The sequence below is a fragment of the Jaminaea rosea genome, assembly GCF_003144245.1.
Source record: "Jaminaea rosea strain MCA 5214 unplaced genomic scaffold BDZ90scaffold_10, whole genome shotgun sequence".
Lineage (NCBI taxonomy): Eukaryota > Fungi > Basidiomycota > Exobasidiomycetes > Microstromatales > Jaminaea > Jaminaea rosea.
The window spans coordinates 127,510-139,342 of record NW_020289984.1 but is presented as its reverse complement, the minus strand read 5'-3'; the positions used below and the strand labels follow the sequence as shown (position 1 = coordinate 139,342).

Below are 11,833 nucleotides of genomic sequence, written 5' to 3'. Positions count from 1 at the left end.
AGTCACGTCGATTGGCCTCGATTGCATTGGCTCCGCGAGGTGGAGTCGACAAGACGGAAACGCTCGACGTCGACGGACCAGAAAAAGTTGGCCATTCATTCTTGCCTACTTGGCAGCTTCGCACACTTTGCTCAACACCGCAGCGATGACGGAGACGATGGCTCAAGAGCACGACGATCCCCTCTATCGGGCTCTCCTGTCATCATTCGCTGCGGCAGGCGGGACAGTCTCCCCTTCGGTGAGCCTTACACAGCTACCCTCGCAGGGAAGATGCTGTGTCGCGCGTGAGGACATTCCAGAGGACCATGATCTCTTCGTCATCCCTAGAATGTACCTTCTCAACATCTCCAACAGCCTTCTGCCATCTCTATGTAAGGCCTTGGACTCACAGCGATCGGAAAAGTCTACCAGAGGGGAGGCTGACATGAGCATCGATAGCATACACCCAGCGGTAGGCGACGACGACTCGTCATCCAAGCAGTCCCCTGACAACTGGCAAGATCTGTCAGGATGGTCACCGCTCATTCTTTGCATGATGTGGGAGACGTGGAGGACACGAGATAACGACACCGCCGCCGCTGCAGTCAGCATAGCCAAGAATCTACGCTTGGACGATCAACTGGGCGATCGCGATTGGAAGTCCTACCTCGACATCATGCCGACCGACTTCAGCAGCATGCCCATGTTCTGGCCTCAACAAGACCTCGACATGCTCAAGGGAACTGACGTCCTCGGCAGGATAGGCAAGGCAGAGGCAGAGGCAGAATACAGAGATAACGTCCGCCCATTCATTGCTTCACACGCAGCCGTCTTCCTCGGTCCAGCAGCGAAGGACCTGCCTGAGCAGGAGTTGCAAAAGTTGATGGACGAGCATTACGGTTTGGAGCAGTTTCACGTTCAGGGATCGAGGATTCTTAGCCGCAGCTTCCATGTCAAGAAGGGCCACGCCGACGAGGGAACTGTTGTCGGCGCAGATGGTGACGTGCAGGACGATGAGGAGAGCGACGAAGAGGACGACGACGAGGACGAGGAGCGAGAGGATACAGCGGATATCTCGATGGTACCGTTCGCGGATCTGCTCAATGCCAGCTACGCGAGTGAGAACGTGAGTGCAGAGACTGAGTGCAGAGACGCTACCTTTGCCCAAGAATGTGCTGACCACCACGCACTCGCAGGCCAAGCTCTTTTACTCGTCAACAGCGCTCATTATGCGCAGCACTCGTCCGATCAAGAAGGGGGAGCAGATCATGAACAGTGAGTCGCGAGGCAGCCAGATCGCCTCCATCCCCAGGCTCACCAGCTTCTGTCTCGCTCACGCATCCAGCATACGGCGACCCACCCAACGCCGACTTGCTCCGACGATATGGTTACGTTGACGAGTGGAATGCAGGGGATGAAGTGGAGCTCGATGCTGCTCATCTGGCTCAGACTGCAGCCTCTTCATCGAGCAGCAGCAGCGGCGCTCAGCTTACCGAGCGTGTCTCCTACCTCGTGTCCCAAGGCCTCGAAGAGTCCTTTGTTCTCACCTATCCGTTCCCTCCCAGCGATCAGAAGCCGTATCGCCCGCAACCGGAGTCGCCCTCAGATGAGGAAGTCAAGAACGTCATAGGAGAAGCATTGGATGAGGAGCTCCTCAGCACTTGCCGTGCTCTTCTCATGGGCGAAGAGGAATTTGAGGCCAAATATCGCGCGAAGGAGAAAGTGCCTAAACCGAAGTTGGATGAAGAGATTGCGCATTTCCTCATCAAGACGATTGAAGCACGCCTAGGCAGATATGAGGGTGGACCGAGCAGCAAGGAGGATGAGGAGATCCTGTATGGTGCCCAGCCCAAGAATTTGGGCACCAATGCAAGGAGTGCAATCGTGGTGAGGCTGGGCGAGAAGAGGGTGTTAGAGGCGAATGCATCGCTGCTGAGGAGGATGGTGGAGGTGAAAAAGAAGCAGAGCGCAGCTGGTGGCGGCGACAAGAAGCGCAAGGACGAGAGCGGTAAAGGAAAGGCGAATGGCGGCGCTGGTGGTGTCAAGAAGATTCGACGATAGAGATGGTAGCCCAATCGCAATGTAACAAATAATCGCGGCCAGAATTGTCGACGGTGGAAGCTCTCGTGCTTCTGCCGCGTGCCGCTGCAAGCTGCCGGCGTTGCGTCGCGCACGGACGTGGGCGGCTCGAGGTGCAGCGGAGGGCTCGAGTCAGCTCTTGTCGACTGGCGCTTCTTCCTTTCTTGCTTCCACGCCCATCATGGCCAGCGACCGTACCTCATCCTTCCACCCTGGCGGAGCCCGTGACGGCTCCCTGGCACCTCAGCACCTACCACACCATGCAGATGACCTTGAGCCCAGTCTATCGACGCTGCTGCTTCACGCAGACGAGCCTGACCTCTCGCTCAACCCCGTAGGCCCCGTAGCGCCCGATGTCAACCTCTCCACCACCTACCGACATGCTCATCCCTCTTCAGAGCTGTATGAGATGCCCCATGACCAGTACGACTGGCAGAAACCACAGGCCCACATTTATTCGAGGTACACGCAGGATTCGCGCAACAGAGTCGAGCAGGTTTTGAGCAGCCTGTTGGGCGGACATGCGGTTACGTACGCAAGTGGCCTCAATGCCGCATTTGCTGTGGCACTTCATTACCAGCCCCGCGTCATTGCCTTGAGAAGGGTGAGTATGCGGATATGTAGAAGGTCAGGCTCACAGCCAGACTGACATTGCACGCCATTGATGCCATCGCTGTCAGGGATACTTTGGCTGTCACGAGTCGTTCAAGACGTACGCAAAGACAAAGGGCGATGTCGTGAGTAGTAGCAGTAAGCGAGAAAGTTGTCACCACTAGCGTCGCTGATGCGCTCGTCCTGAATAATCGCAGCAATTCATCGACCTTGATGCTCCCTACCCGGCTTCGACGCCGAACTCGCCCCTCCTCGTTTGGCTAGAAACGCCTCTCAATCCCAGCGGTGAAGCGCGTGATATAGCCCACTACGCCTCGCTCGCGCATCAGGCCGGCGGCAAGCTGGCAGTTGATGCCACTTTTGCACCACCTCCCCTGCAAAATCCCTTCAAGCAAGGAGCAGACTGTGTCATGCATTCGGGCACCAAGTACTTTGGCGGGCACTCCGACTTGCTCGTCGGCGTCGTTGCCGTCAAAGATGCGGAGGAGGCTAAGCGATTGTGGCACGACCGGACTTACCTTGGATCTCCTCCAGGAAATCTGGAGTCGTACCTTCTTCTACGCTCTCTGCGTACTCTTACCGTCCGTGTTGAGAAGCAGAGTCAGACGGCGACGAAGCTTGCGCAATGGCTCTGGACGCTTTGCCCGCGCAATGAAGAGGCGAAGGTACAGAATGAGAGGGATTTCGTGATCCGGAAGTCGGGAATCGTAGGATGGGTGGCACATGGGTCGTTGCAGCCCAGGGGTCCTAACATGCAGGATACGGGGTCGGGAAAGAAGCCCGAGGGAGTGGTGAGTAGCCGCGTCTGCCTTGAAACGTCGGCGTCGGTCGCCCAAGCTTACACTCTTGCATCCTCTTCGCTCCTCAGGACTTTGACCCGCGCGCCCAAATGCCTGGCGGCTTCTCGCCCACCTTTTCGCTGCGCATCTCTGGCGGACAGCACAATGGTGGGGCACGCGCTGCGTACCTCCCTCACCAGACCGCCTTCTGGATCCCTGCCACCTCTCTCGGTGGAGTCGAGTCACTCATCGAACAGCGTATCCTTGCTGAAGCGAGCGAGGATCCGGGTACGATCAGACTCAGCGTCGGGCTGGAGGCCTTTGAGGATTTGCAAGCTGACCTGCGCAGGGCGTTGTTGAGGGTATTGGAATTGGACGGGGCTCAGGGGGGAGGAAAAGGGGGTCAGCTAAGATGGCGCCTGGCTGAGGTCAAGTTGGAGGCAGAGCAAAAGGCTGCGAAGGAGAGGGGAGAGGCGTGAGTGCGGCAAGGGCCGGAAGTTTGAAAGGACGACTTAGCATGAATCACAAGCGCAGTCAATCGATCAATTGACGAGCAGACGGTTAGAAAAGGACCGCTTGTGGCCTAGAAAAAGAGGAATAGGATGGAGTCAAACGCTCAAAGAGGTGTCAAAGCGATGGAGTTCAAATGCCCTGCATCGTCTCCTCGTCATCGCCTCACCACCATCCCTTACTTGAGGCAGGCACATGCCTCTTCATTGCGTTCGACGTCGACGGCGAGCCGCTGTACAACGAGAGAGGGAAAAGGGAAAAGTCAGCAAAGCCTGCGTCCTCTTACTTCGTCGTCCTCAAACTCACTTGGTCATTGCACCGCCACCATTGCTCCCTTCGCCAGATCTGTCATTCGAAGCCGTCTTGCTCCTGACCCTTGCTTTGCCCTTCTTCTCCTTGGACGCTGGTGGGACGATATCCAGGTCCCTATACACTTCGGAAAGGGTGGGGCTTCCCCTCCTTGGAGGTTGGACGACTCTACGTGAGCGACGCTCCGCGCCGTTGATGGGCGTGGCCGAGTCGTGCCCGCTTGAAGGGTTGCTGAGCGGTGAGACAACGGGAGTAAGAGTGTGTGAAGAGGGCTGCCGATGGTGGCCCCCGGTGCCGTGATGGTGGAGATGAAAGCGTGAACGCGGCGGAGGCGGGTCGGGTCTCTGTTCCGTCGTTGGGCGAGGGCGATGCTGATGGTCGTGGAATTGGCCGTCGGGCGAGCCAGGCGTGTCCACACGCGGGATTGTCGCCGTCTCCCTTCGTTTCGGGGTTGTAGGCGTCGATGTCGCCTGACCTGTGCTCTTGTTGGTCAGCAGCGATGTAGTTGACTCATGCGGACCGGCACGTCCTTTCAAGTCATCTCTGCCCACCATTGCACAACCGTGGTATGTCCCTCCCAGCGTCGACCCACTCCGAGCCAGCACTGCGGCCATGCCAGCGTTCTTGGTCGGTGTCTGACCGCGCACGGGCGAGGTAGGTCTCTGAACATTGGGACGGCGCTTAGTACTACTGCTGACCGAGGCACTGGGGCCATGCGAGCACTTGCTCGTAGCACTACCATCTCCGTTGGGGAAGAGGGTAGCGCTGCTTGTTGTCGACTTCGGCGTTGTCGGTGGGTGGGTGGCTACCGTCGGGGCAGATGTGGCAACGGCGAGCTGCGAGGTGGGAATTTGGCTGGCGCTTGAGGTGACGAAATTCTCTCCGGCGTGAAAGCGCAACCTCCGCAGCACCGGCTCAGGATCGACCTCAATGTTCCAAACAGGGTCAGTCCCTTCGGCGTCTCCGTAGGGCGAAGCCGTTGCTCCATCTGCAGTAGGACGTGCAATGAAGGGTCGAGCAGGTGGTGCTAGCCAGCGGGCAAATTCGCTGCCGCCTCCTGGCAAAGTGCGAGCTCCTGCATTTGCGCGAGACTCGATGCCATCGCCTTCGTCATCGTCATCGTCTGAGAAGCGGCTTCCATTGCGTCTTGCTGCGGACGAGGAAGTGCGCCTCGACCTCGGGGTCGCAAGCAGGAACCAGCGGCGCTTGGACAAGGCTGAAGTAGGCGTGGATGGAGATGTAGGCGTGGAAGGCCAAATGGAGGAGGCAGGGCCAGGGCTATGGTGCTTATGTGTCTCGTCGCGATCGCTCAATGAGAAAGAAGTCTTGTGCGACGGTGCAGAGTTACCTCCTATATCTCCTCGGGCATGAATACGGGGCCCGCGACAATGTGGAGACGCAGGATTGGCCGATTGCGGGCGACGCGAGAGGCTGCGGCTGCTGAGAAGACTCATGTTGCTGACGGTGGGGCCGTTGCGGTAATAGCGCTCAAGATCTTGGCGGTAGTGATACTGCTCCTGTTGGCTGGGCTGCGCTTCTTGACCTCGAGAAAGGGCAAGAGTCACGCCTTGAAGGGCTTGGCGCCATAGGCGACGGGGGATGCTGCAGAGGACAGACGTCTCGTCGCTGGGCTGCGTCTTTATGTCGGCGCAGCCAGTCCTCCTTGGCGGAGCCTCTCGCGGTGGTGCTGGTAGCAATGTGTGCGGAGGAATGACGGGCACAATGGGAGCCACCATCGGACGGACCACGGCGAGTCTGTTGGTAAAGTGGTGCGGCGAGGAGTGGGCAGCGAAGGTCCGCAAACGTGGGAATCCGCAGGCGAGGCTCTATTAGCCTGATATCGGTCGGTCTTTGGCGGTCCTTTGCTAATCGGTGCTCGGGCGTCGGTGATGGGGGTCAAGGGCTGTGGTGAGACAGCCGGAGGAGTTGACCTTCGTCAAGAGGTACAGCAGCGTCAGACAGGCGAAACAGAAGGCTGCGTGTACTTGAAGGGGCATACTGCCAGTCTCCGGGCTGAAGATGAGTGAAATCACTTGCTGTCGACGCTCGATTGGGCAGGCTCCTGCGGCCATGGGAAGAGAGATGTCCGGTCCTTTCAGGCACGGTCCAAGCCACCCTCTACGATTCTTCGTGAGCGCAACGGTCGAACGTGGCGATCCTCGTTCGGGCATCGACGCTAAGAGCTGAGAAAGCTTCTGTTCATCATGACAGACAAATGCTGAGCGCTCGAGATAGTGATCAAGTAAATTATTGGTTCGTCGAGTAGAGCAGTGGTTGGTCACAAGTAGGATGAAGCGTGTATACTCGAGTAGGCATCAAGCCCACGAGATGATTGTGAGGTGTGGCACGCCCTGCGGTAACATAAAAGCTGATGATACCGGTCTTCACAGATGGCTCTTCGCCGTCACTTCTTCTTGCTCCCTTCGTCACAGTGGTCGCCGCAGCCCACGTTTACCCCAATCACATTCTCAATCACGCTGTTCACCGAGGGATCCCCGTCTTCATGGTGCTTGGTACCATCCTTGGTGTTATCCGTGACGATACTGGGGGTGCTGCTCGTCTCCGACGAAGGATTGTTCTCCTTGCACGAGTCGCAGGCCAAAGCCGCAGAACCGTCTCCCTCGCAGTCGTACTCGAAGCGGGCAAACCCGGTGCCAGCATTGGTTTGGGACTGGAGTGCTCGCAGGAAGTGTACGTCAGCGATTGTTGAATCCTCAATTGGCTGACGAGGTGGTACGCACGCGATAGTACTGAGCGTTCGGTAAGTCGAATCCTCCAAACGCGGAGTCTACGGCGCGTGCAGGAACTTGAGGTCAGCGCGCTCTGCTGCGGCCAGCGCACCTACTCAACACCTCTACTTCGAGCTCACAGACGTCGTTCCTCTTGTCGTGGTTATAGTAGATTTTCGCGATTTCTTTCCATTGCTTGTCAGGCTCGTAGTTGTTGAGGATAGACCTGAGGCAAATGAGGGCCTTCTTGGTGTCGCGTGCGGTAGCTTCGCCGGAGCAGTCACGGCAGGAGCCGTGGACGGGGCCTCCGTCGGCCATGAAGCTGTTCAGCTTAGGAGTGAGGTGGGCGTCTCCCATGCCAGAGATATCGGCCAGGGACGGGCCTATGTGCAAGAAGGAGGAGTGTGAGTATGAGCATGGGTGGTGCTGGAGGCGCGCGGAAGTGGGACTTACCAGGGACGTTCTTCTCGATGTCCATACGCTTGGTCTGAGCCTCGACCTGCAGAGTGGAGAGTTCGATATCAGCGAGGTGTCTCCTCAACGATCTCGCACCTGACTCACGCTAGCAACGGCCAGGCTGGCGACGAAGAGAATCGCGAGGGTAGCGAACTTGAGGGTAAAGCGCACTGCGGGCGGAGAGCGGGAGGCGGGAGGGGCATGTCAGCCACGCTCGGCAAGGGGCGCCACGGCGAAGACACTCACTATTGTGTTGGATGGGGGCTGGAAAGGGGGAAGTCGAGAGTATGAGGTAGGGATGGAAGAGAGAGATAGCGGACGAGATCGAGCCTTCTTGTAAAGCTCGATGTCCCGGCTCGACGTCCTGGCATGACGCCTTGGCTCCCCTCTGGCCCTCGACACCCACCCGCATCGTCGCTCATCCGTCGGCCAATCTCCTGCCGTCCTCAGCCTCTTTGCAAGGTCGTGAGCATCGCTACTCCGTACACTCCCACAGTGGGTCACGGGTAACTTTCGCCGAGAATTTCCACAAGTGCCGGGATACTGGTCGCTTGTTGTAAGAGGCACCTGGCTGGCTCGCTGTAAAGCGGCCCGGGCCGTCGTATTGGTCGCCGTGTGCTCAGCCACGAAGGCCCGGATTGCCTAGCGCCGCGAGCGGTGCTATTGAGGTTTTGCGGATCGCGCGATCCCGAGACCATCGTTTCAGCGGGACCGAGCTAAGTGGGCCCTGATGTAGCTGCAAACGTGTGCTGACCTCCAGTCATGTTCACTCGTGATGAAGAATCTCGCCGGGGGCGTTGGCATTGTTTAGGCGTTGAGGGATCCTTGACCCTGCCGATGAGAGCGCGTGCGGCTGCGGAACAGCTCAACGAGGTAGTTGGTATCAGCGTATACAACCTTTCGCAACGTCGCTCTCAAGCAAAGGACTGAAGATCTCTGCCCCAAAGAAAGATGTCAGCTCGGCCGACGACCGGGACGCTCTGGGCAGGGAATGAATGATACCTCTTCAGCTCCACTTTCTCACACGCGAGAAAGTCACTTGTAGACAGGATGTTGCGATAGTCGAGCAAAGACCACGGTGAACTGGAATTGCGATAGTCGATAGGCGTGGCAGAGGCGCGAAGAGCCTGAGTCTCTGCACGCAGGCGTCGCTTGTCCGCCTGATCGACGCCCGCCCGCCTGCAGCTCCGCCGGCTCTGTTCGACTCGTCGGCGGCTGCAGTCAAAAGTCAGTGGCATCAAGGCGGGCATGCGGCTCTTGGCGCCGACGTTTCCTTGCCTTTTTCTCATCTCCTTCGTCCCATACACCCCTCCTTCTCATCTTGGATCAAGTACGCAGACTGCGATGGCATGGCTTCGGACGTCGCTGACGGCGCTGGTAGCTGCGCTGATAGCCATCGTCGCTCTGGCTGTCACTGCCGCGCCCACGTCGCCCTCTGCGGGCACTCACCCGGACTTGGTCCAATTGGCAGCGACCAACTGGTCAAGTAACATCCAGCAGGGAGCATGGCTCATCGAGTTCTACTCGCCCTACTGCCGGCACTGCAAGGCATTCCTCCCTCTTTGGAAGGAGCTGTCCAACAACAAACAATCTCTGAGTACCGATTACCCGGATGCGCCCTTTCGCATGGCGCAGGTCAATTGCTATGCGCAGCGCCAGCTTTGTGTAGATGAGGAGGTGCCGCATTTTCCAAAGTTGACGCTGTACATGGATGGCAAGAGGAGTAGCAAAGAGTATCAGGGAGATAGAGAGTACACAGAGCTGGCCAATTGGATTGAAGAGGAGGCCCACTACTATCGCAGCTTGAAGCAGGCCAGCAATACTCCTCACCCAGTCAAAGACAGCCAGCAGCCCGTCGTCGAGCCTGTCGTCAAACCTCAACCGCAGCCGGAACGTCCTGCTCAGCCCAAGCCTATCATCGAAGCTGCGCCGGCTCCTGCGCCAGCTCCCGCGTCTCCACCCGACGTCAAGCTCCCCGGCGCTCCTTCCAAAGCCGACGCCGAGGCAGTCGTCGCTGCTCCTCCTCCTCCTCCTCCAGACTCTGCGCCCGAACCAGCAGCGAGCCCGCCACCACAGCCAGCACCTGCGCCCGTCGAGGAAATCGACTGGACTCTGCCCAACCCGCGTGGTCAGCTTCTCCAATTCGGCATCAGTGAAGGAGTAAAGACGGTGATTGAGCTGCGCAACTGGCTGGGTATTGTGCCCTCTCACGACGAAGAAGAGGCGGACAAAGGGTCTCACGCCGCAGCGGCGATGCTGGACAACGATGATGAGGGCAGTCATGGCACGGGCTCGACATCTGTTGGCGGAGGACATGGCGGGGCTCACTTGATCGCAGACCACGACAAGCTGCTGGAAGAGACGATCCGCAAGCCTTCCCCTGATTCGAACATCAACACGAGGCTGCCCTTGCGCAAGGATTCGCTCGCAAAGGGAGGGACATTCGTCAAGTTCTTTGCGCCTTGGTGCCCTCATTGTAAGGCAATGGCCAAGTGAGTGTACGACGTACGCCTCAATCGTTCCCCTCACTCTGACGCCGTCCTGCTTTCTCCACTCGCGCAGATCATTCGAGCAACTCGCACCTGCCCTCAAGAATCGCCTCAACGTCCTCGAGGTAGACTGCGAGGCTCACCGCGGCGTCTGTCGTGCCTTTGGCATCCAGTCTTACCCCACTCTCCGCCTATATTCTCCCACCAATCGCGTGGTCTCCGAGTATCGCGGCAGTCGGTCCTTCGACGCCATGCTCAAGTGGTGCAGCAAGGCTGCCGAAGAAGAGGGCGTGGATCTGCCGATCGCTAATGACGAGGGACACTGGGCCGACATTTCGCGTAAGGAGGAGGTGCGCTTCCTGTGGCTGACGGACGGGAGTGACTTGGATAGCTATCGCGGCGTAGAGGTGCCTCACTGGGAGGAGGAGCGCGACCTCGTCACAGCAGCTAGTAGGGGCATCTTTACATCTCCGTTCAGGGTGTACCGGTCAAGCCATGGTGCTCTGGCAGGGAGATTCCAGAGCTGGTTCGGCGCCAGGCATGGCGGATTCCGCAGCGTTGTTCTGGCTTTCAAGGATCGCAAGGCCGACCGGCCCGTAGATGCCTTCCACGTTACCCCAGCACCTCCACGAGAAGCTGAGCGGCCAGAGTGGCGGCGCCGCGAGCGAGCGAGGCTGGCAGAATGGCTGGACTGGAATCGTTACCCTACCCTGTCGCAGGTAGGCGGCGACTCGTGGGTTGACGTGGTCAACAATCGCCACGGAGCGCCCGTTGCCCTTGCGCTGTTGAGCGACGAGCATCATGATGGAGAGACGTACCCGACTGGCACCGGGAGCGCGCGGAGAGAGGCTGAAGTGGCCGCTCTGAAGCGCATGGCACTGGCATGGCGAGACGGTCAACACAAATTCGCCGCGACGAATGGCAGCGCGGCTGCAGCGGGTGGCTTACTTTGGGGATGGATCGACGCAGATCGATGGCGCCAAGCCATCGGCAAGTACTACAATCTACGCAATCCGGCCGACTTTCCTGGCTTAATTCTCGTTGACGGCCCCACGCTGCAATGGTGGCCTCTCCCTACGCAGAAGCCCTCCCAGCTCATCGACGTGTCTCAGCTCGACCCTCCGCCAGCGATGACGTTGATTACGGGAGAGGTCAAGCCGTTGGTTGCAGTAGGTGGGGAAGGAGCTGTAGCGCCTGGAGCGGGTGGATTGGCAGCGGTCAAGGAGTACAAGAGCAAGTTGAGCTATGCTGGTGAGAGTAGGGAGGTGAGCACTTGGTTGGGGAGCGGGGCTGCCGCCGCGAAGCAGCAAGATGGCACCGCGGCTGCAGCTTCGTCAGAAGGGGACGACACATTCATTGATGATTTGGGCATCCTGGTCGAGATTGAGGCCATTGGACGAGGTGAGCGCAAGGGGAAAGCAAGGAGTTCGCGCTCCTACATCGACCGATCATACAGGCGCATTGGGAGCTTTGTCTCCTTTGGCGCTCGACACCCATTCATGGCCATGCTCTTCCTCTTTGCCCTACTCGGCGGGTTGCTCAGCTATGTGAGACGGTCACAAAGAGCTGAGCGCAGTGGGCTGCCGAGGTACAAGCGGATGGATGATGAGCGCGATATGGAGGGAGGAAGTGGGGCTTCAGGAGCTGCAGTGAGTGAGAAAGCGGGGATGATGGCGTCGAGCGGAACAAGTGTTCACCGTGGGCATGAGAAGAAGAGGAGCATATCTGTTGCGGGTGGCGTACAGAATGGCAGTGTTGCGAGGTCCGGGTCACATCATCAACTTCCATCGACCAAGGCGGATTGAGTGGGCGACTAGCCTGTTCTTGATGCTTGCTAATGCGAAACATGTCACTGGAAGCTGCGAGCGGTCTGGCTCGTCTCCGTAGCCGC

General features: G+C 58.6%; 5 protein-coding genes across 5 annotated transcripts; 4 read left to right on the top strand and 1 right to left on the bottom strand.

Annotated features, from left to right (window-relative positions):
* Positions 1-100: 100 nt before the first annotated feature.
* BDZ90DRAFT_241554 (SET domain-containing protein) lies at positions 101-2,013 on the top strand (the record flags this gene model as incomplete). Its single annotated transcript, XM_025507397.1, has 3 exons — positions 101-1,105; positions 1,176-1,254; positions 1,325-2,013. Coding segments are annotated over exons 1-3 (1,728 nt in total), but the record flags the coding sequence as incomplete, so codon positions are not given.
* Positions 2,014-2,231: 218 nt separating this feature from the next.
* BDZ90DRAFT_233075 (cystathionine gamma-synthase) lies at positions 2,232-4,194 on the top strand. The gene is made up of 4 exons (XM_025506495.1): positions 2,232-2,662; positions 2,739-2,795; positions 2,868-3,461; positions 3,539-4,194. The coding sequence occupies exons 1-4, from the start codon at positions 2,240-2,242 to the stop codon at positions 3,926-3,928; spliced, it is 1,464 nt and encodes a 487-aa protein (XP_025361041.1). The 5' UTR covers positions 2,232-2,239; the 3' UTR covers positions 3,929-4,194.
* BDZ90DRAFT_38828 (hypothetical protein) lies at positions 3,931-4,684 on the top strand. Its single transcript, XM_025509545.1, has 2 exons — positions 3,931-4,220; positions 4,303-4,684. The coding sequence occupies exons 1-2, from the start codon at positions 4,052-4,054 to the stop codon at positions 4,566-4,568; spliced, it is 435 nt and encodes a 144-aa protein (XP_025361040.1). The 5' UTR covers positions 3,931-4,051; the 3' UTR covers positions 4,569-4,684.
* A 1,988-nt stretch (positions 4,685-6,672) lies between these two features.
* BDZ90DRAFT_227668 (hypothetical protein) lies at positions 6,673-7,865 on the bottom strand (the record flags this gene model as incomplete). Its single annotated transcript, XM_025504769.1, has 6 exons — positions 6,673-6,939; positions 7,010-7,056; positions 7,138-7,380; positions 7,451-7,496; positions 7,559-7,623; positions 7,700-7,865. The coding sequence occupies 6 exons, from the start codon at positions 7,863-7,865 to the stop codon at positions 6,673-6,675; spliced, it is 834 nt and encodes a 277-aa protein (XP_025361039.1).
* An 862-nt stretch (positions 7,866-8,727) lies between these two features.
* On the top strand, positions 8,728-11,784 carry BDZ90DRAFT_253789 (hypothetical protein). The gene is made up of 2 exons (XM_025507804.1): positions 8,728-9,945; positions 10,016-11,784. The coding sequence occupies exons 1-2, from the start codon at positions 8,798-8,800 to the stop codon at positions 11,745-11,747; spliced, it is 2,880 nt and encodes a 959-aa protein (XP_025361038.1). The 5' UTR covers positions 8,728-8,797; the 3' UTR covers positions 11,748-11,784.
* Positions 11,785-11,833: the final 49 nt, after the last annotated feature.

Coding starts and splice junctions, on each gene's coding strand:
- BDZ90DRAFT_233075 (XM_025506495.1), top strand. CDS start 2,240: ATGGCCAGCGACCGTACCTCATCCTTCCACCCTGGCGGAGCCCGTGAC. Junction 2,663..2,738: donor GCGTCATTGCCTTGAGAAGG/GTGAGTATGCGG, acceptor CATCGCTGTCAG/GGATACTTTGGCTGTCACGA. Junction 3,462..3,538: donor GAAAGAAGCCCGAGGGAGTG/GTGAGTAGCCGC, acceptor TTCGCTCCTCAG/GACTTTGACCCGCGCGCCCA.
- BDZ90DRAFT_38828 (XM_025509545.1), top strand. CDS start 4,052: ATGGAGTCAAACGCTCAAAGAGGTGTCAAAGCGATGGAGTTCAAATGC. Junction 4,221..4,302: donor GAGAGAGGGAAAAGGGAAAA/GTCAGCAAAGCC, acceptor TCCCTTCGCCAG/ATCTGTCATTCGAAGCCGTC.
- BDZ90DRAFT_253789 (XM_025507804.1), top strand. CDS start 8,798: ATGGCATGGCTTCGGACGTCGCTGACGGCGCTGGTAGCTGCGCTGATA. Junction 9,946..10,015: donor CATTGTAAGGCAATGGCCAA/GTGAGTGTACGA, acceptor CCACTCGCGCAG/ATCATTCGAGCAACTCGCAC.